This window comes from Felis catus, chromosome A1 (assembly GCF_018350175.1).
Source record: "Felis catus isolate Fca126 chromosome A1, F.catus_Fca126_mat1.0, whole genome shotgun sequence".
In the NCBI taxonomy this organism is placed as follows: Eukaryota; Metazoa; Chordata; class Mammalia; order Carnivora; family Felidae; genus Felis; species Felis catus.
Genome location: NC_058368.1, coordinates 223,313,821 through 223,341,143, shown reverse-complemented (window position 1 = coordinate 223,341,143; position 27,323 = coordinate 223,313,821). Strand labels below are relative to the sequence as shown.

At 33.8% G+C, this 27,323-nt stretch overlaps 1 protein-coding gene across 9 annotated transcripts in view; it reads right to left on the bottom strand.

Annotated features, from left to right (window-relative positions):
* Window positions 1-27,323, bottom strand: part of CDH18 (cadherin 18) — a 1,009,468-nt gene that overhangs the window by 320,905 nt on the left and 661,240 nt on the right. For all 9 annotated transcript variants that reach the window (XM_045038559.1, XM_045038553.1, XM_045038573.1 and 6 more), the window contains one exon: window positions 16,556-17,039. In XM_045038559.1, coding sequence (XP_044894494.1) covers window positions 16,556-16,783 — 228 coding nt within the window. In that variant the 5' untranslated portion in view covers window positions 16,784-17,039. The remainder of the gene's footprint in view (window positions 1-16,555; window positions 17,040-27,323) is intronic.

Sequence of the window (27,323 nt, the reverse complement as noted above, 5' to 3'; positions counted from 1 at the left end):
GACTATTCTTTCCTCAGAGAGTTCTCTTATCATCATCAATCTTGGTGTTACACTACACACGAGCACATTTTATTCCATAATCCTCAATCATGATTTATAGTTGGATATGTATTTGTGTGAATGCCAGTTTAATATTGATGTCCTCCATTATATCTGTTTTGTTCATAACCATATAATCCATGCTTAGAATACTGTGCAGAACTAAGGACTCAAGAAATTTTGAATGAATGAATATATCCTAAATAGTATTCAATTTTCATTAAAATAAACTCAACTGCAATCAAACTATAGTTCTAAATGATGCAAATCAAAGAGAAAGCTATGAGTTTAGTACAGTTTATTTTTTTAATTTATATTTTGTATTATTTTTAGTGTAGGAAATTACTTCTTAGCATATATTTTTTAATTGCTGTGAATAAAGTGACAAATCATACAAATGAAAATAAATATCCTAGAAGAAAGGAATTGATTATATTTCATTTTAATTCTTATAAACGAATGCTTGATATTTTCTTGATGAATCTCAAACACAAAAATAAAATCCTAAATGTATCTGAAGACCCTGAAGGCTCATTTTCAAATTAAATAACTTTTCTATGTGAGATCCAGTGCAATTTAATGTTAAAAATCCATTGAATAAAAATCAGTAAAATAATGGAACAGATATCCTGAGAATAATCTAATACCTATGTTGAAAAAAACTCATTTTCTTAGGGAAAATTCACGTTGAAATAAATCAGACTATAATTAGTTAAGAAGTGCTATTAAATTTTTAGAATGCATATTTCTACTCTTTCATATTTTGGGAACATTTAGATTAATATCTACTTCTGCATGAGAATATTGAAGCATGGTAAAACTAATAATATTATTTACATCCAGAAGAGATATTGAGAAAATTGCCTAATTCAAATATATTTTATATAAAGAAAAACCTGAGGCAAGATATGACCAAAAAATTGCAGACAAAGCTAATAAAGACATGTATCTTACTATAAATGATAAAAAGAATGTAAAAAAAAAAATAAAAGTTAAAGTATTATATGAGTGAGCTAGAAAAAGTGAAAGATAATTTACTGGGGAAAAGGAAAGGATAGAGAACTTAGTACCACAGAGATGATATCCAACTAGCAGCCAGCTGATCCTTCCGGGGGGGAATTAAACTGGATAAAAGTTCTGGGGACCTAGAACTCAGTTTATACATCTCCTAAATATTAGAAGTCAGGACTTTTAGTCTCCTCAAGGTATAGAATTAGAATGAAGATATCTAAAGAAAGTAAGACTGCAGGGGCACCTGAGTGGCTCAGTCGGTTAAGCATCCTACTTCAGCTTGGGTCACCACCTCGCGGTCCATGAGTTCGAGCCCCGCGTCAGGCTCTAGGCTGATGGCTCAGAGCCTGGAGCCTGCTTTGGAGTCTGTGTCTCCCTCTCTCTCTGCCCCTCCCCCGTTCATGCTCTGTCTCTCTCTGTCCCAAAAATAAATAAACGTTAAAATAAATTTAAAAAAGAAAGCAAGACTACAAACAAACAACAACAAAAACCCTCCATGAAATGAAAATTAGACTACTTACCCACCAGTTTAAGAAAGTACAGGGAGGTTAATGTTCTATGAGGAGTTCATGGTTCTATTAGGAGTCCTGCAATAAACTGAAACCAAATCCTACAGTCCAGATGAAAGGTGTAAGCTTTATATTTTTAGTGTTATTTGCATTCTTTTGGTTGCCATTTTCATTGAATGTATAGACAAGAAACTGTACTTAAAAATTAATATTCATTCCGATTTATGAAATCAACTGGTTGCCAGCAGACAAAAGGATACGTGGCTTTTCACTGATATTTCTCAAGCCAAAATCCCCACTCCTACTTATGCACTCTATTAAGGGCAAATGAATTTAAAATTTTAAAAGGCACACTTGGATCAGAGCTCCAGGATGGAAGGTAAATAGACAAAAGAAATATGCAAATTAATCAAGCAGAAAAATAAATGAGAAAATCTGAACCAGATTGCTGAATGAGTAGATTGTGACAATTAAAATACTAAGAGAAGAAACAGAGGCCAAAATGAAATATAGGTCAATATATATAAAAAGGAAAAATGGAACCACACACAACTAGAAATTTTAAAATGTATTCAATTCATGTGTAAGTCAAAGAACATATTCAGCTTAGTTGGAGAGAGGATTAGTATGCTAGAAATAAATTTCACAGAAATTATATCAAATAGAGATTTCAGAATGAAACAAAAAATGAGAAAATCAAAAATGCAAAGAAATAACATACAATAATTCTGTAATTACATATAAAAACCTCCATAAATATACAACTACTGATTCTATATGATTGTGGGTTGAATTTTGTGCCAGCAAACTTCATATGTTGAAGATTTAACTGTCAATACTCGATTTAGAGAGAGGGTCTTTACAGAGCTAATTAAGTTAAAATGAGGTCATTAAGCGGACTCTAATCTGACTGAAGTCGCCATGAAAAGGGGAAATTTGGACACAGAGATGCATGTGTGAGAAGAAAACCATGTAAACCTGAAGGTAAGTAGCTAAACTAAGGAGAGTAGCCTACAAAAAGTCTTCCCTCAGAAACCACAAGAGGAATCACCCCTGCCGACATCTTGATTTCATACTGCTTGCCTTCAGGACGGTAAGACCACGCATTTCTGTGGTTTAAACTACTTGGTTTACAGTACTTTGTCACGGCAGCCCTTGCTAATTAATACATAGACTGAGAAAAATAGAAAGCCAAATAAAGAAAAGTAATCAAAGCTTGAATCTACAGTGAATCTACAGACCACAAAGAAAACAGTATAACCCTGAAATCAACGCAAGCAAAAGAAATTAAAATAATGGGGCACTTGGGTGGCCCAGTCAGTTAAGCATCCGAGTCTTGGTTTCCGCTCAGGTCATGATATTGCGGGTTTTTGAGTTCCAGCCCCACATTAGGCTCTGTGCTGACAGCGTGCAGCCGGCTTGGGATTTTTTTTCTCTCTCCCTCTCTTTCAGCCTCTTTCCCACTCTCACTGTCTCTGTCTCAAAATAAATAAAGAAACTTCTAAAAATCTTAAAAATGAAATTACAACAGGTTTCTCATAAAAAATAGAGTTCATCATACAATATATCCGTAATAAATCAATAATGGAAAAACTCATTACATTCCTATACACACAAAACAACGATTCAGTTAAACAAATTTTAACAACAAAAAAAACAAAAAGAAAAAAAAACAAAAAAAATTTCACTACTCCCACGCTAAACAGAAAAACAAATAAAAGAAAGATTATATTTATGGACGATAATAAAATCAAACCAGAGAGGTGCCTTGGGGGTTCAGTAAGTTAAGTATCCGACTACGGCTCAGGTCATGATCTCACAGTTCATGAGTTTGAGCCCCGCGTGGGGCTCTGTGCTGACAGCTCAGAGCCTGGAACTTGCTTCAGATTCTGTGTCTCCCTCTCTCTGCCCCTCCTCTGCTTTCACTCTTTCTGTCTCTCTCTCTCATAAACATTGAGAAAAAAATTAAAAAAAAAAATCAAACCAGAAGGAAGAAGGGTGGAAGCAGTAGAGAACATAGGTATTGATAAACCTGAATTAATCCAAGCAAAATCTGATGTTTGAATAATTGTAATCAAGAAAAACCTAGAAAGTACTTTTTTTTAATGAGGAAAAAGATATTAAACAATGGTAATATCAAAAGTGAAGAGCAAAGAGTGTTCAAACATCCTAAGTTCTTTGTATTGCTCAGGATTGCTGTAAAGGTATCCATGTTAAACTTTATGAACTGTATCAGTTCACCACAAAACTCCTAGGAGAGAGCAGGCAGTAATGCCTCTGAAGCCTTCATTGGCAACACTCAGCATCACTCATCACCAGGAACATGCAAATCCAAACTACAATGAGATATCACCTTACACCTGTCAGAATGGCTACAATTAAAAACATAAGAAACAACAAGGGTTGGTGAGGATGTGGAGAAAAAGGGACCCTCTTACACTCCTGGTGGGAATACAAACTGGTGCAGCCACTGTGGAAAACAATAAGCAAGTGCCTCAAAAAGTTAAAAATAGAAAAATGCTCCAATCTGGTAATCTCACTATGGATATTTAAAGAATACACAACAATCTTTCTTTTTTTTTTAACATTTTATTTTATTTTTGAGACAGAGAGAGACAGAGCATGAACAGGGGAGGGGCAGAGAGAGAGGGAGACACAGAATGGGAAGCAGGCTCCAGGCTCTGAGCCGTCAGCCCAGAGCCGACGCGGGCTTGAACTCACGTACCGCGAGATCCTGACCTGAGCCGAAGTCGGACGCTCAACCGACTGAGCCACCCAGGCGCCCCACACAACAATCTTTCAAAGCGATACGTGCACATTAATGTTTATACCATCATTATTTATGATAGCCAAATTAATGAACAAGTCCAGGTGTCCATCAATAGATGAATGGATAAAGTTATATATATATATATATATATATATATATATATATATATATACACACACACACATATATATATACACACACATAGATATAATGTATATATATGTGTGTGTATATATACACATATATATAAGTATATCTATGTATATGTATATATATACACATATATATACACTTATTTATATAGTATATAAGTATAGTATAATATTTATAGTATATTATAGTATTGTATAGTATATATAATATATCTATGTATATGTATATATATATACACATATATATACACTTATTTATATAGTATATAAGTATAGTATAATATTTATAATATATTATAGTACTGTATAGTATATATAGTTATAGTATATACACACAAATCGTTGTTTTGTGTGTATAGGAATGTAATGAGTTTTTCCATTATTGATTTATTACTGATATATTGTATGATGAACTCTATTTTTTTATGAGAAATCTATTGTAATTTCATTTTTAAGATTTTTAGAAGTTTATTTATTTTGAGACAGAGACAGTGAGAGTGGGAAAGAGGCAGAAAGAGAGGGAGAGAGTATATACTATATACTATATAGTATATATAGTATAATACTATATATAGTATAATACTATATATACTATGTATATATATATATACTATATAGTATATATAGTATTACACTATATATATATATATATATTACACTATATATAGTATATATATATATATATATATATATATATTACACTATATATAGTATATATAGTATTATACTATACTATATAGTATTATCCTATACTATATAGTAGTATTATACTATATACTATACTATATCTAGTACTTTTTATAAATACTATATTATAGTATTTATATAGTATATAAGTGCATATAAATACACACACACACACACACACACATATATATATATACACTCACTAATTTCACTTAGCATTACACTCTCTAGATCCATACATGTCATTGCAAATGGCAAGATTTCATTCTTTTTTTATGGGTGAGTAATAATATATTGTACATATAATACATATAATATATATAGTAGTATACTAATATATATTAATAATACACAATATAGAGCATATATATTACTAATATGTAATATATTGCTAATATATTAGTAGTTAGTAATATATTACTAATATATTAGTAGTTAGTAATATATTACTAATATAATAGTAATTACTAATATATTAATAATATATGGCATATATTATATATTAATAATATATATTAATAAAATATACAACATATATGTTGAGATGGCAAGATTTCATTCTTTTTTTATGGCTGGGTAATAATATATATAATATATATAATATATATATACATATTATATAAAAGTATAATAATATATTGTATATTAATATACACTATATAGCATATATATTACTAATATGTCATATATTACTAATTAATATATTAATAAATATTAGTAGAATATATTACTAATATATATTAGTAAATATTAGTAATATTAGTAATATAATATAAAATACTTAGTAATATATTGCTAATTAGTAATATATTAGTAATAATATAGTAATATATATGCTATATATTGTGCATTAATATACAATATATTATAGTATTATATATGTGTATATATATAATATATATATTATTACTCAGCCATAAAAAAAGAATGAAATCTTGCCATTTGCAAAGACATGTATGGAGCTAGAGAGTATAATGCTAAGTGAAATAAGTACGTCAGAGAAAGACAAATATATGATTTAATTCATAGTTTGAAGTTAAGAAACAAAACAAATGAGCAATGCCAAAATAGGAGAGAGAACAATTGAGAGACAAAACAAGAAACAGACTCTTAACCATAGAGAACAAACTGATAGTTACCAGGGAAGAGGTGGGTAGGGGAATGGATGAAATATATTACAGGGGTTCAGGAGTGTACTTGTCATGATGAACACCGGGTGATGTATGGATTTGTTGAATCAGTATATTGAAACTAATATAAAACTGTATGTTAACTGCAGTGAAATTAAAATTTTAAAAATGAAGTTTATCAATGAAAAAGAAATGGGACACAGTCATATTGCAGAAAGTAGTCACTGAACTCAAGAAGAAAAGTTTGATATATAAGCAAAGGGGAGTAAAGAGCTGTTACATATATTAGATATATAAATAAATATATACTTTAAACATTAATACTCACAAGAGGAATAATGAATGATTTGGTGCCTTAAAAACAACTTGGCACAGTAGGTATATAAAAAGTAGAAAACACAGTAACATCACCCAAATTTGACCATCCCATGTCTTGTTGTTAGGAGGTAAGTAGAAATATTAAGTTTTGACATACAAAGTCAAGAGCACATGCAAACAACTAAGAGCAAGCACAAATATCAAAAACATACAACATAAAAACTTCTAAACCAGTAGAGAGAAATGCCAGAAGACATTATAGTAGAACAGGGAACATTAAATACAAAATAAATTGCAAGTAATAAGTCCCACTGTATTAGAAATCACAATACATGTAATGGAATAAACTCATTACTTAGAAAACTAACTTGTCAGATTGCATAAACAAATCAAAAGGTTACACCCATCTCTACGTGGATGACAAAAGTCACATATAGAATAGCGTTATAGTGAGGTAACAGTACGGAAAAATATCCAAAAACATTTTGACCGAGAGAAATGTGACACAAGGACGTTAATATAAGATCAATGCTGGCAGCATTGCTGTGGTGTGCTGGAGAATTCTTTGTCGTTAATAGGGGCCGGGCATTCTGCCTGTTACAGAATGTATAGCGGCATCTCGTCTCTAATAACGAACCGCTAGTGGTAGCACCACATCCCTGCTGGTCACAACCCCGAATCAGGTCCACGTTAAAACTTCCACAGGTGGTTGACCGTTTTTCCTTTGTGGGCTGCTTTTTCAACTAAAATGACAAATGCTAGGGGCAATTCTAGGGGCGCCTGGGTGGCTCAGATGGTTGAGCGGCCGACTTCGGCTCAGGTCATGATCTTGCGGTCCGTGGGTTCGAGCCCCGGATCGGGCTCTGTGCTGACCCCTCAGAGCCTGGAGCCCATTTCAGATTCTGTGTCTCTCTCTCTCTCTGACCCTACCCCGTTCATGCTCTGTCTCTCCCTGTCTCAAAAATAAATTAAAAAAAAGTTAAAAAAATTAAAAAGAATTCTATTTATAATTGTGTTGACATAAAGATTAGTATAATACCAACTGAATAATATTTATTTTCATATTTTATTCTGACTTGAAAATGCATTAAAACATTTTCTAGGCCTTTTAAGTATCATGAACCCAACTATATAGACGATTTAGCTCTGGCAAAAATTGTCTCTTGACATTACCAAAAGCTCTCAAAGATGAAAATCAGCTCAGAACACTGACACACGCAGACACGCAGACACGCAGACACACACACACACACACACACACACACACACACACACACACGGAGGTGGGTGCGTTTTTATATTGTTTTAAAGTTCACAATGTGAATAAATATATATGCTCTGGTCATAGCAAATGGATTAGGACACTTAAAACTGTCAGTGCAACATTAAGAAATGCCTTAATTACCTTAAACATTTTAAAATTATATTTAAACAAAATACCACATTTTCTAAAATGTAATTAACCTTAATGAGATCATATTTCTTAAAAAAAATCTGAATTTCCAAAACCTAAATGAAACATATGCCAAATCAAAATCCTCTTTTATGCACCCAATTTCTTATAGTATGGACCTAAATAGTTAAATTTCCAGGATGATTATTGGAAAAGTTCCATATCCATATAAAACCGCATACCATAATTAATTTCACACAACATCATGCCATCACATTGTCATCTGTATAAAATTCAAATGTCATATTTTGATACATGAGGTTTTCCATTTCAAGGAAGTTATGATAAAAACGTTCATAAAATTATCATCTTGACAATATTAGATGACAATTGGGACCTTTCCTTGCTGCACACTTAATATTTAATTCAGAGCTCATAATGACATTAAAGATATCGTATATTCTTTTTGTGAAAAGCTTGAACCTTCCCTATCATTTTTACATGATTTATTCTCTCTTTAACCTCAAAATCATTTATTTAATTTGAAACTACAGCACTTCATATTAAAAGAGGTTTTAAGGTTCTCTTTTCAAAAAGAAAAAAAAATTAGAATAATGCCAGTAATAGTGACGATGAGAGAAGAATTTCCTGCACTATATATTAGAAATTGATTTTCATTAAAGAATCAGATATCCTATAATTCCTTATTTGCCACTGCCATAGCTAATACCCTGAACAAGAAGAGGTCACTTAACCATTTTGAGCATCGTTGCTCTCTATTACTTGCAAAATTTGGCAAGATGGTTTCTTAGCTCCTTTATTTTCCTTGAATTCCTTCCTTATCTTTGATGTGTGTGTTGTTTTTAATAAAGCAATTTGAGAATAATTGTCTATAGTCTATACCCATCATTCAAGAGAGGATGCAGATAGGGAGGAGGGAGAGCGTGGCAGAATTTTAGTAACTAAATCCTTAACAGATGTAAGCAATAGCTTCTCTGTGTTATGGTTATTATCTAGAAAAATTATAACAGTTATAAGCAGATACACCAAAACTGTAGGAAATGTAAGATGGAGAACATAATTCGTTTGCTTATTCTGAAAAAAATTTAAGTTTTTAACCTTTATTATCAAAAGTATCTTTAATGTCAGTAGAGCCATAAACCTAAACATAAAATTGTGAATAGATTAAATAGCTTAGCCTATAATGCACTGCTAGGTAAAAACATACAGTTCAGTCTCTTACTTTTTGTTTATGAGTTTTATTCCATTCCCTTTTATTATCAAACAATGCCAGGTAAAAAAAATCCACTTACAGATATCCCAGGAAATTAGAACTTCCTTTGTTTTCATACAAAAATGCTTGGGTAAAGAAATAAACTTCTCTAATGTTATTCAAGTGAAAATAAAATGTATATATGCAGCAGAACAATAGCTAAGCACAAGCAGTTACCATTGGAAATATATGAAGTGTATTGTGAACAGTTGTGGATTAAGACATTATTTGCAGTGGGTATTTTTAATTAAATTCTACCTATTACATACACTAAATGCTCCTAATATATATTAGTGAGAGTCAATATACTTTGCAATTATAACCTTGCATATCTAAGGATATAATCTATAGGCAAATATGAGAGGTAGACTTAAAACAACCAATTTCAAGTGGCTAAGGAAACAGAAATTCAAATATATTCAGAATTATAATTTCTGGTCTCTACCATAAGCATTTCTACTTTGACACCATTTTTTATTCAATAAGTAATATTTTCTAATATGTGTGATAAACTATAGATGTTAAGGTCTAAAGAATATATTTTTTATCTACTGTCACTAATTCTGAACACCATATCCTCAAATTTCAGAAGACTCTAAGTTTAAAAATACAGCTTTAGTCAAAAACATGCTAGGAATCTCTTGTCTTTCTGATTCTAGCCATTCTGACAGGTGTAATGAGTTAATGCCTTAGATGTGGCAGAGTGGCTGGAATCAAAAAGACAAGAAATGGGAAGTGTTGGCAAGGATTTGGAGAAAAGGGAACTCTCCTGCAGTGTTGGTGGGAATGTAAATTGGTGAAGCCACTGTGGAAAACAGTATGGAGGTTCCTAAAAATTAAAAATAGAATACCGGGGAGACTGGGTGGCTCAGTCACTTAAGCCTCAGACTCTTGATTTCGACTCAGGTCATGATCTCACAGTTTGTGAGACCGAGCCCTGTGTCAGGCTCTGTGCTGCCAGCTTGGGATTCCCTCTCCCTCCCCTTCTCTCCCCTTCTCTCTGCCTCTCTCTCTCTTTCAAAATAAAAATAAATAAATATTAATAAAAATAAAAATAGAATTACCACATGATCCCATAATTGCACTACTGGGTATTTACTCAAAGGAAACAAAACACTAATTCAAAAAGATATATGCACCCATATGTTTTTCAGCATTATTTATAATAGCCAGGATATGGAAGCGATTCAAGTGTCCACTGATATGATAAATGGATAAAAAAAGATATGGTATGCACACACACACACACACACACACACACACACACACACAGAAAAGTCACAGAAAAGAATGAGATCTTGCCATGAGATCTTGCAACTACATGAGTGGACCTAGAAGTTATAATGCTAAGTCAAACAAAAAGAGAAATACATCATATGATTTTACTCATATGTAAAGTTAAAAAGAAAAGAAAAGAAAAAAAGAGACCAACAAGCAAATGATAAAGTGTCTCTTAGATACAGAGAAAACTGGCAGTTGCCAGAGGAGAGGTAGGTGGAGAGATGTGTCAAATAAAAGAGATTAAGAGTACTCTTGTCAGGCTGGGGACTGAGTAATGCACAGAACCACTGAATCATTATACTGTAACCCTGAAACTAATATAAGTATTTAATTGTACTTCAACAAAAAAAATACATAGGGAAAGAACAAAAAATACCAGAAATCACTGCATTAAAATAATAAATTTTTATAAAGCAGTAATTATAAATGAAGTCCAAAGACAAATGGTAACTTTGAAAAAAAAACTATTCATACCATATAACTGGCAAGAAATTATTGCACCTATTATGTAAAGAACTATTAGTATTGATAAGTTAGAGTCCAACAAAACAATATAAGATTAAGAGACATGAACAGTCAGTAAAAAATAAATGTATAAATGTGCATCCTTCAAATAGGAAAAGATGATCAATTTGACTCATAATAAGATAAATGTACATAAAAAGCACACAGAGATGCTATTTTTCACCTATTATAATTGCAAAATTCCAAGTTTTACAATCCCATCTTATTGGCATTGCTATAGAGAAATTGTCACTTTTCTACATCATGGAGAGAAATGCAGAATATACTACAATACCTATGGACGGGGATCTAGTAATACCTACCCAAATTCAAGATTTATCTTTTGTTTTACTTTTTATTTATTTATTTCTGAGAGAGAGAGAGGGAGGGAGGGAGGGAGGGAGGGAGAGGGAGAGAGAGAGAGAGAAGGAGGGAGGGAGGGAGGGGACAAGTGGGGGAAGGGCAGAGACAAAGGGACAAGAGGGGGAGGGGCAGAGACAAAGGGGGGCAGAGTATCCCAAGTGCGCTCCATGCAGACAGCAGAGAGCCTGATGTGGGCCTGGAACCAGTGAGACCATAACTTGAGCCGAAGGCAGCCACTTAGCCGACTGAGCCACTCAGGTGCCCCTAAACATTTATCTTTGAATCAGAATCTCATGTTTGGAAATTTTTTCCACGGATATATGTATATTAAATGTGTGTAGAAAAACATTCATTATATTATTGCACGCAACAGCAATACAACAGCAACAATAAAAATGAAACCAGAGTTAATAAACATTCATTAAAATATCTACGGAGGAGTGGTCCCCAGTGTAAATGGTGAAATGAAACTTTCAAAATTCTCTCTTTCATAAAAGCAATGAGTAACGAGAAAGATTTCTGTTTCAATAATTTGAAATAATTATCACAACCATTAACATGGATATACAAGTTTATGGTTTATAGAGCACTTTCTGTGAATTACCATTTGATCATTACAATAGCCAAGAAGATAGATACATATGTACAAAGATGAAATAGTCCCACGATCTCCTAAAGTATTCACACTATGCTAGGTGCAGCAGGCATCTTAATAGGAATCCACAAACATTACCTGAAAATGCCACTAGTAAATATTTTAGATTTTGTGAGCCATACTTTCTCTGACCACCTCTTAATACTACCACTTTTGGTTGAAAACAGCCATATCTGATACATATATGCATAAGCGTAGCTGCATTAAACACACACACACACACACACACACACACACACACACACACACACACACACACTAGGGGCACCGGGGTGACTCAGTTGGTTAAGAGTCAGACTCTTGATCTCGACTCAGGTCATGATCTCGAAGTTTGTGGGTTCAAGCCCCACATGGAACTCTGTGCTGATGGTGCATGGAGACTGCTTGGGATTCTGACTCCTTCTCTCTGCCCCTCTCCCATTTGTGCTTTCACTCTCTCTGTCTCTCTCTGTCTCTTTCAAAATAAAGTAATAAACTTAAAAATAAAACACATTAGTCATGGAAACTGAAATTTGAATTTCATATAATTTCCATATCGCAAAAATCATTTCTTATTTGTTTATTCAAAAGTGAGGATAAAGAGAGAGAGAGAGAGAGAGAGAGAGAGAGAGAGAGAGAGAGAGAATCTTAAGCAGGCTTCATGATCAGCAGAGTCTGATGCGGTGCTCAACCTCACAACCCTGAGATCATGACCTGAGCTGAAATCAAATCTAACTCTGGACCAACTAGGCCACCCAGGCACACCTCACAGACATTATTTAAAAATTTTTTTCCAAAATTTAAAAATGAAAACTAACAGAAAACCCAAACTTGCTTACTATGCAGGTAATACCACAATGTGCACAGACTCAATCTGGCACACAGACTGTAGCCTAACTTACCCATGATCTAAACCATAAATAAAACTTTATACTTGAATTAGTAACAGAACTACCAAACAATATTTCTCAGCTTCACCTCTAAGGAAATAGAAACACAGGGAATTAAAGAGACTTGCCAAACGTAATACAGATAATAAGCAAAGAAGCTGTAACTCAAATCTTTGTACTCACTAATTACTGATATCTCATGAAGACATTGAATCTACTCCAATGACAGGTATTTATGGATGGCATAAACTTTAGAATTTGTGTGGTATCTTATATAAAATTATAGTCTCACTCATAATGGGGTTCAATCTGCATTTTTCATGTAAACATCAAGTTTTTATATGATTTTTGGAAAGAAAAAACACTACTGTTTTAAAATTATATAGACATTACTATATAATTTGTTCCAGGAGAAAAGGACTTACTTTCTAACCAGTGTGCTATAATATTTTTCTTACTCTAATCCTTCAATTATTTTTAAAATCTTTACATCTATGAGATATATAAAGGTATTTAACAATTCCTAGAGATCCAATACATGAGATATATTCATGCTAGTTATGGTATCTGATTTTCATGGCCATTACCATCAGAAAAAAATATATATATTATGAATTATCAATTATACATATATGTATATGTAATTATACGCATGTATAATGATGTGTATATATTATACATGTGTATATATGTATGTATATATATTATACATATATGTGTATATATATGTATGTGTATATATATATACACATATATATGTACATACACATATATATGTGTGTGTATATATATATATATATATATATATATATACACATACTTATACTATTTACCATTAGAAATAGTCCTTTGATCATGGTCACAGCCACATATAAGCATCTTAGTAGTGAGCAATATATATTGACTACTGTCAACAAAATAAATACCTTCATATTAACTCAATCATTGATTAAAAATATTAAGAAAAGTATCATAAAAATATATAAGAAGTTGGTATATAAAAATACTTAGGAGCTTAACCCTAATCAAATGTCTAATAAAGCTGTTTTATAGTGTGAAATATAACTGTATATATGATTATATTCAAGAGCTCAAGGATAATTTAAAATAAACTTACATAATACATCTATAAGAATACTATTTTAATACAAAAACTCCATTGCATGAATACTAATTATTTCTAATGACAAAACTGCTGACATTTCTGTGTCAGAGAAGGTCTAAGTTCATAATTTTCAGTTCTTTGGAGGAATTCCTTTTCCTACTCATAGTAATTGTAATGATTCTATTTTTTATTCCTAAGTGCTATGAAAATACATAGCTGTTTCCATATGAATGTATTTGTAAATGCGAGACATAAATTCACTTCTTGAACAAATTAAAGTAATGGGACAACACGTACTATTCTAAGCACATATGGATCGTTGAACTTTGCAGTCTTAAAAATCAGTTATATTTGTATTTTTATAAGGACATATGTATGTACATGGAGACAGGTGACTGGAAGAAATCTGTACAATTAAGTTAGAATTTCTCATAAAGGAAGAAGAGAAGAGAAGAGAAGAGAAGAGAAGAGAAGAGAAGAGAAGAGAAGAGAAGGGAAGAGAAAAGAGAAAAGAGAAAAGAAAAGAGAAAAGAAAAGAAAAGAAAAGAAAAGAAAAGAAAAGAAAAGAAAAGAAAAGAAAAGAAAAGAAAAGAAAAGAAAAAAGGAAAAGACAAGACAGGGCAAGACAAGACAAGACAAGACAAGACAAGACAAGACAAGACAAGACAAGACAAGACCAAGTGAGGGGGTCAGGTCAGATAGGGAATAAGAGAACCACATCCTTGGGTATAACAATTTATATTTGTCCACCAATACTAGAAACAGTAGAACAGATACCAATTTCCACAGAACCTCTACCAGCTTGAATAGCTTCACAGACTTCTACCGCCTCCTGATGGGTAACAAGCTCTCAACCATATGCTCATTGGCACCCAGGCCCAGAAAGAATGTCTGAAATTGATCTACCTAATAAGGCTTCATCTTTTACTAGATGAGGCGACCCAAGAGGAAATGAAAGTCGCCCGATCTTTTCCTTTCCAGCAAATTTTGTTTTTTGTTTTTCACGTGGATTGATATAACAAGAAATATCCATAACATAATATTTATAGTAATAAAATACATTTTCCTTTTTGGGTACTCCTAAAGGGGGGAGGACATTTTTTCTGTTTTTTTTTTTTTTAATTTTTCTTTTTCTCAAAGATAATAAAGAATTACAGAAAAGTATTCTGGAGTTCATAATAAAAACACGAGTTTCAAGTAATTCAATATATACGTGTATATATGTGTGTATATGTGTGTGTGTGTGTGTGTATACACACATACATAATTTTAGCACATTTGTTTTCATCTACTTTGTGGAATACTTTGTAGAAATAAATAAATGATGAAGATGAGTTGTTTCATCTCATTTTAATATGCATATAAGAAAAAGACAGAATTGTTTCAGATCTTTTCTTATGTACCACATTCTGACTCCTCAGCTCCTGCTGGCTATGGAAATACAGCTGCAACCCAGTCCCTGTTGGATCAGGGGCGAAGCAGATGGTTTGTGATCCTGTACTGCCTACACATTAGGGAAGCACTATGGCTTGGATCTTGGATGCAGTAGTATTTTTTTTTTTTTTTTTTAGTACTAACAGTGTTAAAGTGAAAATAAATAGTCAAGCAGGGAGATGAAATTCACTGAGCCTGCAGTCATGGAGATTCTACTGCTGTGCTTACTGTTTCTCCCAGAGGTACTGAGTAAACTAAGTGGCTGCTTCCAAGGATCGGTAATTCATCAGAAGGTCTCTCCACCTCCTGCTCTATTCTCTACCCTGGAGCCTGCATGACACATGGTGAAGCTGTCCCCAATTAGTGAACACACAATCTCCTGATTGGTTTGGTAAACGATTAAACTGTCTTGTATTTTCATGAGAAAGGGAAGGTGGTCTAAAGTTATGACTATTTTACCAACTTCACTCTTTCGGAATTTTAACAAAACCTATACATCCTGTGGACATGTAGTCTATATTTAAAATATATCAGCATTTTTATGGAAATTAATATGGGGAATTGAAAAAACATCCATGTGCTTTTAAAAGGTGGCTTAGATTCAAATACAATCGGTGTGACCATTAACAAAAATATATTAGATGCCATGAAATATAATAGATGCACATTGTTTCATGTGCATCAGCCATAGATTGAAAAATATAAATACCAATGCACCAGTAAATGGCTTTGTGAATTATAATATACCTTCATGATGATAAAGACAAAATCACTCAATTATGTGTTCAATTCAGTGTTCCTACTTTACACAAAAGAATGTAAAGAGTCATACGGTGGTGAAGAACATTCAGTTCAACATGTATGGACCAATGTTTAGGGAGATGTGACATGACTGGTACACTTTATTTTTTTCAATCATGATTTTGAACCATCCTTTATAAGTAATACCATTCTATAGCATATTTCCCTCTACTTTCTATGTCTTTTCAAATCCAACTCAACTCTACCCTCATCTTATCATAATTTCCTAGAATAGGAAAAAACAAACAAACAAAAACTTACTTTTCCGACATATTGTGGATCGGGTCCCATATGTTCTTCTAAAACAAAGAACTGATTCCAAACCCATCCCCTTTTGGGACGATGGTGGACTTCGGTTTCACCTTCAATGTGTTTGGTCTGGTTTCTGGTCACCTTGATGGAGCTGTGGTGAGCAGTTCCATAACACCTCTGCACAAAACAGAGACACACGAGGACTGGACAGATACAAGATGTGCTCGTAATTTTCATTGTAAGATAGCTTTCCAGTTCACCGTCTTCTTTCTTTTCCTTGTCAGTTATAAATGCTTAGTGCGCATTCAAGAGAGAAGCCAGAGCATGTTTTGGAAGGACAGTCCAAAGTAAATTGTTTAGCGTGTCCATGATTTAACTGCCCATCAGGGAAAGCTCAGACTACATTTACATCCTGAAACACTTGGAGAATCAAATCTGTAGTTGTCTGATTCCAAATCTTCACAGTAAGTGAACACAGGCAACCATTTTGTACCTAATGGATAGAGAGAAAATTATATATATTACAAAACATGGTAGCTTTAAGTATTTTCTCTGAATGCAAATTATATTATTTTGTAGGATGATGCTGATGTGTAAAGAATACATACAAATTCTTTTTGCAATTCACACAAACATGCATACATATAGTCATGCATAAGCTTGTATCCTGCATACATTTTTACAAGGATCTTCTTATCTTTACTGTTAATTCTCAATACTTAAAAACAAATTAATATATATTTATATTTATGTATTTCTTTGTAAATATATATTACTTTTAAAAGAATGTATATATTTGAATATTTGTGCATATATATGCATATTTTTATATTTATATAATTATATATTTATGTGTGTATCAAATCCTTGGAAACAACAGAAATGCAGTCCTAGGGACTGCAGAAATGCTCAGAAACCGACCATGAGAATGTGCACATTTGCTATATGATCTCTTCCAATATATGATCCATTAGGCACTCCTTACTACATGCAAATTTTTGTTTTTGTGTTTATTTTATTTTTGTTAAATGTGATGCAAAATCACAACACATACATGGATTACCTGCTCCATGTGACTCGCTGAACTTCACCAAAATACTCAAAATACTTTAGGGTTGAAAAACTGTCACAGATCATTAAAGCAATCAAGTAGGTAGGTACTTGTATTGCTTAGCAAGCACAAGAGGCAAAAATAAAGCAGAGCAGATAGAAAGATGGCTGAAAAAAAAAAGTATGCAACTTAAACTCAGTCCATACATGGGGATCAGATTGGCACGGCTGAGTATGAGTGAGAGAGCTTCAATTGGCTGAAGCATAGTTTGCGTGGATTTTGATAGTCCTACAGATAATACTCTAGGGTGTGGTCTTCACATATAGGCAAGACAGATTGTAAGCTTGGGGATGACATTACCCACAATTCTAGCAGCTATGTAAAGAAAGGTAAAAGGAACAAAAGAATGGTAGCAAAAAGATCAGGGGAAAATGCTTGGATTCTCAAATAAGAAATGTCGAAGACTTGGCCTCAGATTTTAGTACAATTGGGACAGTCAAGCAAAACCTACGAAATATTTCTAGAAAAAAACAGGCAGGATTTGGGAGGGGAAAAAAAAAAAGTTGACCCTGAAATTAGTACTTTACAAAAACATGAAATGGTGTAGCAAGTTTTGCGGTATTTTTATAAGTATGTTTCAATAGTTATTTGGAAGGAAACATGGATTCAAGGTTATGGCTGTTCTATCTAGAAAAATATTAGATGCATAACTCTCATTTCATAAAGCTCACCCCTGTATATCAACACAAACTGAAATGTAGAGCTGAATCGATTATAAAGTAGCTGACTTATCAATATAAAGACTTAAAAAATTGAATATAAACAATTAGCCATAGCATAATTCTTTCACACAACTGAAAAAAAGTTTCTATCAAGTAGGGAATGTGAAACATCTCACATGAGACTCAGAATACGGTACTCTTCTCTATCAATACGTCTTCCCATACATTTGGGTAATGATAATGCTCATTTATCAGTTGTTCAAGGATCGTATACGATAGAACTAGGATTTCATTTTCATTATCTAGTGAATATAACTTGAAGTTGGTAATATTCTCTGAAAGCAAAGATGTATTTTTCACTGATTTAAATTAAAATGACTCAAAATCTCTAACATAGTTTTTTTTTTTTTAAATACCATTATAGCTCCAGCATGGTGAGAGCACTGGAAAGAAAGTAAAAAAAAAAATAAATAGATAAAATAAAAAAAAACAGATTTACTTTTTTTTCCAACAATGTACTTATAGTACAAACATGAGTCATCTAAGTTTTTCAAGTCTTACTTTGCTCATTTAACTAAAATTTGTGGCTTTGAATCATTGATTTTAATATTCTTTCCAGTCTAATAAATTATTAAAGACTCTTAATTTTCAAGTCGCAGACTTCAGAAAAGAAACTTTAGTCTTTCTTCTTAGAAGGCAAATTGATGAATATATAGAAGGTGTTATCTTAATAATTTCACACCATTTGGTGTGATTTCTAAATGAAATTAACATCTTTGCCCTTTATGCTAAGTTGTTTAACAAAGCATAATTCATGAGCGAAAGTGAAGAAAGTGGCTTTTGTAATGCATTATAGATATGCAGCATGAGTGTGTTCTTTAAAATAATGATCTAGTCTGGCATTCCAAAAATATATAGATGTATTTTAATCTATATATGTATCTTTAGAATCTTCACTGTGATAATTACAAAGTGATAAATAAGGCTCTGTGGAGTGAAAGAACAAATGTAAACATTACTACTGTACTTTTGCAAGTAATCTCATTTACTCTGAGAAGACAGAACTCCAAATATAAAAATCTTGTGCTATACTTCAAGAAATCCATCCCTGCATAGACTAGAAAGAATTAAAACACAAATAATAAAAAAAAACATTTATTGAAACTAACACTGTAGAAATATGTTGCAGACATCTGCCATTTTTTAAGTGACATTCAAACAAACACCTTACCTACCCTCATGGAAGACTCCAATATATGAGTTCTGATAAGCACAGCCTTTTCACCTCTGAAAACTTAGGGACCTGACACTTTCTTCTTACAGCCTTTTAGTTAGAATTTATACCAATGGCACAGCCATGTTAATTATATGTTCCAATACCCTGGAACAAATGATGGATGAATGCAGAGACAGCTGAGAAATTTTTCACAGTGTTAGTGAGGTTCTCAAGGTCCAAATGTGGTGGATGTGAGTCCAACAGCCTTGTGGGAGAGTCCAGGGGCAGGTGCATGAATTTAAGAGTCATTCTAGCTTTACTGTTTCAATGTGAGTACTTGACATTATTTCTTACTGTCTAACTTCCTTTGCTTCCCACTTCCCAAACCAGATTCTTCAGCCCTCACCAGTTTTGATGGTTGAAAAATACTTTCTCCAATAAATTTATCTGCTGCTTTCCATGGCCAAAGCTGCCACATGTTACTTGAAAACAAGAACCTTCTCTGACATAAAGCATTACTGTCATTCCAATAAAGACATAATTTCCAAATAATGCATTAAATGCAATAATGTTTAATGTAGACCTCTCTCCATTGTTCTGTTACTTAAGCTAAGTGAAACAACACTGCTTCCGGAGAGTGGCCCCTTGCTTTTGTAAATACTCCCTCTTCCAAAGTGGAGTTAATAACAGTGTACTATGAGTCCAGAGACATGACCTCAAATGTTCATCTTGTAGAACACTGTCATATTTTGTAAGCAGTTTTTCTCTGAGCCTCACAGTTTTCATTTATGAATAAAGATTCTTAATGAATTCTCTTTGAGCATGTTCAGCTATCTAATTATTTGAATTTATGATTTAATAACTATGTATTATTTACAACTTTCCTTACTGTCACTGACTTACATCACTCAAGATTAAATAGCCATTTACAGCTCTTCAATGCATTCCTTCATTCCTGAAGGAAGGCATTCCTTCAGAGAGCTCTGAGGAAACAACATTCTCAGAGAAATGGATTCTCACATTTCTCCTAAATGTTAATGCTTGTAACTTGTGCCTTTGACTGGATATTTTAACCAATTCATTCTTAACTTACAAACCTTGAACTCTAAAGAGGTCTAGAGAATGGCTTTTGTTTCTTTCTTTTTTTTTAAGAAAAGCTTTCTTTGTCCTTTTTTATTTTGAAAATGTCTTTATAAAAACCTACTCTGCTGACATTATTTCATGAATTTATCTTTCTAGTCTTCGTATGTGAGGAGTGACATGAGATATTTCATGTATTCAGAAAATCTAGAATTATAATTGCCACCAGGATCTGAACTCTAGCATTATAGGATACATGTTAGGAATTTATCTGACATTGCATAGAGCACAACTAGCTTAAAAAGAAACTGTCAAAGAAGATAAAGTATGATAGAAAGTCCATATTTTTTGGAATTACTTTCACTGAGTTATATAAAGACATCTTGCCTGAAGAAGTAAGTACACAGCGGTGGGAACATAATGCTCAATACACAGAAGGGGGACTTTCCAACTATCAAAACTGTAAATCTATCAGATGAGAAAATTTTTCTTTGTGTCATCTTGGAAACAATGCAACTTAATATTTTAAGAGAGAGAGAGACAGAGACAGAGAGAACCAGCCCAGTGGGGCAGGGCCCATGGGAGAGGGAAAGAGAATCCCAAGCAGACTCTGCACTGTCAGCATGGGAGCCCAACATTGGACTGCATTTCACAAACCCTGAGAACATGACCTGAGCCAAAATCAAGAGTCTGAAGCTTAACCCACCGAGATACTCAGGAGCCCCAAGATTCATCATTTAAAGCTATAATACTGTCAGGCAGATTTAAATATAAGAGACTTTATATTATGTTCGAATTCTGGAGTTGCTTATATTAGGCGAAAGTTACAAATACTGAACAAGAGTCATTTTTAAGAGTAATAAATATTTATTTAATACTTACCAATCTTTGTATCTGTGTGTGTGTGTCTCTGAGTGAGTATTTACCTTCAGGATGGTCTAAAATCTCAAAATTATCCTGTGGGTTGGTGATAACAGGGATAACTCCCATTGCTGGCAAGATGCATTCTCAGGTACATGTCTGATGCTGCAGCTATGGTTTCCATCATTTTTGGATCCAATGATCAAAGATACCAGTATCCTTCTCTCATTCTCTGTCTAGCTCTTGATCAATTTCTGATGACACTGGCTTCTGAGGTTTTGATTTACCTTCCTGCCTTTCACTCTCCATTGTTTCAATTCTCTATTAGTTTTTGCTTCTGTTTTTGTTTCCTCTCTCTCTCCCTCTCTCTCACTTAGTAATTCATCTGTTTAGGAGAATTACTCTTCTCAGTCTTTGTCAAATAGAGCTCTTGCTTACAGTCAAAATGCAAATTCTCATAAACCACAGAGATTTATGCAGGGCTTCACCTAAGTTTGTTTCAAGTTTTATCTCTACGTTGATACCCAAATCAATATTTTCAATCTCAATCTGACCTTTTCAGGAGTCAAGGTTTTGATATAATAAACTGCATTTGCTTAAAGTATATATTTAAATATATATATAAATATATTTAAAATTATATATTTGTATACAAATGTGTATACAAAATTAGATATATGTATTTAAAATTGTCTCAAAATATGACTCACGCTAAAATACAGTATATATATATATATATATAAATCAGAAAGCATTAACTTTTATATACTATGCTTTTCTGCTAGAATTATTAATATTGTAAATATTAATAATGATTATTAAGTTTCATGTAGAAAGTTATGAAAATAGGTTTGCACACAGGCTTTACTCCCTCACATGGCTCATTCCTCTCTCTTTGCCTTAAGAGCCTTACTCTCCAAATTTTATTCAGTAATACCTACCCTCTGAGGTCTAGACTGAAGAGTGTTTCTCCACAAAGACTTCTAGTTTTGGAAAACAATTCTCTTTGGGTCTCTTATGTTTCTGCACATCGTTTGAGTGAGTGGCATTGACAGCTTACCTGCTGTCATTTTTTTTTTTTTTTTTTCCCACAGATACATGTATAGCAAACAGCCTTGGAAGAAAGATAGAACATCCCCCTCCCTTTGGGGCAGAAAGCCTGATTGGATTACGTCTTCGTTTAGGACAAAGATTGAAGAGGTCAGCTAGCAGACCTAATATATGACTGAGGATTCCAGAATTTAGAGTTCCTTAGTCATGACCCATAGATACTATGCGTATGGCATGTACCTGGGCTGCTTCATGTTACCCCATGGGTTGTGAGGAGCAAGGGGAACTCATACCACCAATTGTGATATGGGTAATAAAGTCTTTTGTCTCTGATCCTGAGTCTCATATCTTCTGTCAGCATCTATGAAACTGTGGCAGCCTAACATGTTAGATTGATAGTCGGGTAAAATCTCAAACCCATCACTTGCAAGTCTGGATACCATAGTTCAATAGAACTGTGTGCTTCTCTAAATTACCAGAGCATTATACCATCCTGTCTTACTATGACAGAAACCAGCATTCTAATTATTAATATAGGTGTCATTTCAGTTTTCCTTTATGTCAGTTCTCTGTTTTTGTTTTTTTGTTTTTTTGTTTTTTTGTTTTTTGTTTTAGTTCTCACACCATGTCTATGTATTGCCATCTCCTGTGAGGTGCCTCTCATAATGTAGCTAATAAGTAAACATTTCTTGAGTGAAGAAATAAATGAGAAATAGACAAATTAATTCAGAGTTTGTGCTCCAAGAGTAGTATTAATATATCGAATTTCAAGTTAGAATATTTAACTGTAAAATTTTTTTACAGAAAAACTTTTTAAAAGCATGCTTTGATTTGGTTAACATTATACTTTGTTTTTCACTTCAAAGACCGTCACAACCAAAGACACAAATACTGGAAAAGAAAATTATACTGTATCAATAAAATCCTGCTTTTTCGCTTAGCTTCTTTTGCACAGGAAATTAAGAAAGCTATCCAAATACTGAGACATGTATGTATTAGTAAACTTTGCAATGTCATATACTATGTCATTATAAGTAACATTTTATTATTTATAATTCAAAATACATGTATGAACATTCCTACTATGTTGACCTAGAATAAATAAAGGAAATAAAGCAGGGACTACTATTCATGTTATAACTATTTTTTTCTGTTTCAAGACAAATTATTATTGTTAGATTCAAGCATATTTATATGAAATTGTTAAAAATTTTTAAATTTATTTTGAGAGAGAAAGAGACATCATGAGTGGGGGAGGGTGAGAGAGAGAGAGAGAGAGAGAGAGAGAGAGAGAATGAATCCCAAGGAGGCTTTGCACTATCAGCACAGAGCCCGGTGTGGGGCGCGAACTCACAAACTGTGAGATCATGACCCGAGCTGAAATCCAGAGTTGGATACTCAACCTACTGAGCTACCCGGGTGCCCCTATATGAAGTTTTATTTTTATATTTTATGTATTCCTGAAATCACACACATTGAAGGAAAGATAATGTCCTGAAGATATATAAGAATGTAAGATGATATTCACAATGCTGATCTATTTGACTACAATAGGTAATATCATGAAATTACTTCCAATTTTCATGTGGCTGATTCTACCCTTCATATGTCTAGCTAAAATTACTCCAAAAATTAGAAAATGAATATAGAAGAAAATGGTGGTACCAAATGCAACCTTTCCTTACTTATCTGCTTATGTCAGAGTAACAGATATTTTGAATTTCTCCATGTCTTCTCAAATTATTTCTACCTATCACCGAATTTTTTAATCTTTTTTAATGTTTATTTATTTTTGAGACAGAGAGAAAGAGACAGAGCTCGAAGAGGGGAAGGGCCAGAGAGAGAGGGAGACAGAATCGAAAGCAGGCTCCAGGCTCCGAGCTGTCAGCACAGAGCCCCATGTGGGACTTGAACTCACGAACTGTGAGATCGTGACCTGAGCCGAAGTCAGACGCTTAACCGACGGAACCACCCAGGTGCCTCCCTATCACACAATTTTTATGTTTAGTTTATATTCTTGTTAAGCACACACACACAACACTATGTATACACATACACACAGCTAAGATGTTAGGGATTAATGAAATAACTTTCTAAAATGGTTATTCAGTTTGGTTTAAAATATGAAAAAGCACCACTGGTGCAGACTCCTAGATGTCTAAATCACTATCTGGTTTCTATCCCCGAGCACCCTATACATCTTGCTAAGCATTAAGTCCCTGCTCTCCACTTACCCAGAATAAACACTATTATCTCCTACCCTCTCATGTGGCTTGACATCACCTCAGCACTAAGTTCTAGCCAATGGCATATAAGCATAGTTTTATCTTTCAACTTCCTGGGACATTTCCTTAGATTCTTGACATGGGTTTTATCTATTCTTTCCCCTTCAGCCTGCCACTTGAATCCTGAATGTGATGGTTACACCTCCCTTTTGGACCAAGAGAATGAGTGCCATAGCCTGGAGATAAGAGAAGCCATGCAACTTTATCCCAGAGAACATTGTAGAGTGGAGCCTCCATATAAGCCCCAAGCTGCCTTCCTCTGAGCTCAGTTAATAGAGACAATGTCAGACTTTTTTTTTTAATGCGACACCTCTTTTGTGTTTGTTACTCAGAGCTGAATTTAGCCCTAATATAACGATCATTGAACTGCAGTAGTATATTCTCCAGCCTTTGGATTTCAGGACAGGGGCTGGGATATAGGATATAAAGTACAGAGGAAAGAGAAAACAGGAAAGGAAAATCAGGGGAGGGGGCAATGGCAAGATGATGGATGACACTCTATTCTAACTTCCAGAGGACTTATTTTTGGTGACAGTTTTTTCTGCATCTTTTATCACAAATATTAAAATCTTGCTTTTCTCTTTTTCCTCTAAAGCAAGAAACTGTATCTCATGCTGTATCTGCGTCATTCTTGCACACAGCCCTAGGCAATGCAAATGGAAGGACTGATCCTTGTCCAAGGTCTCCTTCAACACCTCTGCCTTTGAAGTCTGTCCTCTATCCGCATATAATCTCAACTCTCTGCTCGAAACTGCCTCATCCCTTTGCATCACCTCTAGGATAGAATCAAAACACTTTCAGGTGAAATTCATGATTTTTCAATATTTGGTACCTTCCCACTTACCCCCTCACCCTCAGTGTCTGCCCAGAAAACACCTACTCGCATTCGATCATGCTGTCTTCTGACAATGCTGTGTTCTTACTAGTCTTTGTGCCTTTGTGAAAGCTGTTTCTTCTCAGTGAAAAGCCCATTCCTCTGTTTTAATGATCTGCGAATCACCAGTCCCCCAAGTCAGTCTTCAGAGCCTATCCACTCAGTTCTAATGGTCCCCTGTTCTATTGTCATGAGGGAGTTCAGAATAAGCCACCTCAAAATATGCCACTCTAGCATAGATTATTTCAAGTTAAAGTCACTTGAAAAGCACCAAATGCAAAAGGGCACTCTGAGCTTCCCCAAAGCAGGAGATAATATCCCCATGTGAAAGAAGCCCTCCCTATAGCAGAAGGAAGCAAACATTTCTCAGCACCAAGGATGAGAAGTTGAGGTCAAGACACATCTGTAAAAACAAGCCTTGCTAAACTAACTCTTATCTTTCTAGACACATCCCTCTACCCAATTAACTAAATAGCCCAAGGCCCTTTGCCTTGTTACATTTTCACAATTTACTACTCTTGGTCCAGCCCATCAAATAAGGGTCTGGTTCTAACAGGTTTTTGTTTTTTGTTTTTTTCTTTCATTTTTTATTTCCTTATATAGGCTCCTATGTCACATAAAAGTTATATTAAATGAATTTATGTTTTCCTCTTGTTTATGTGTGTGTGTGTGTTTTGTTTTTTGTTTTTGTTTTTGTTTTGAGAGAGAGAGAGAGAGTTAAATAGAAAGTTTGAGGGAGGGGCAGAGTAGGAGGGAAAGAGAATCCCAAGCAGGCTCCTACTGTCAGCAAGAAGCCCAACATGGGGCTCAAACTCATGAACCATGAGATCATGACCTGGGCCGAAATCAAGAGTCAGATGGCCTGACTGAGCCACCCAGGCGCTCTTTTTTTTTTTTTTTTTTTTTTTTTTTTTTTTTTTTTTTTTTTTGAGTAATCATTTCTCAAGTAAAATGTCTTACCTTCCGTATAAAAAGCAGGCATATGGGGCGCCTGGGTGGCACAGTCGGTTAAGCGTCCGACTTCAGCCAGGTCACGATCTCGCGGTCCGTGAGTTCGAGCCCCGCGTCAGGCTCTGGGCTGATGGCTCAGAGCCTGGAGCCTGTTTCCGATTCTGTGTCTCCCTCTCTCTCTGCCCCTCCCCCGTTCATGCTCTGTCTCTCTCTGTCCCAAAAATAAATAAACGTTGAAAAAAAATTTTTTTTTAAAAAGCAGGCATATGATTCTCCCTCTTTTGGGGTATTTCAGTTTCCTTAATTTACATGGAAGTTTGTTGGCTTAATTAAAATGTAACATGGAACATCATTCTTACTTGGATCAAAACTAAGTGTTAATTTTTTTTATGCCATATAGGTACCAAAGTTTTATGTAAACTATTGAGTCAAACCATCCTTGAATTTAAAACTGTGTTAGAGATTTCCTTAGAAAATATTAATCTATAAGGAGCCATAGCATTGTTTATCGTTAAGCAATATACTTGTGAATTTTAATGAGAAATTTTGATAAAATGTCCTAAGCAGAAAAAGACATGTAGCATTTTTATAAATATATTTAAAATACTATGTTCAAATTGTCTGAAGTTGACAGAACTTTGTATTTCTATTCAGGGTCACATTCACCCTTTACCGTTACAAGCATGC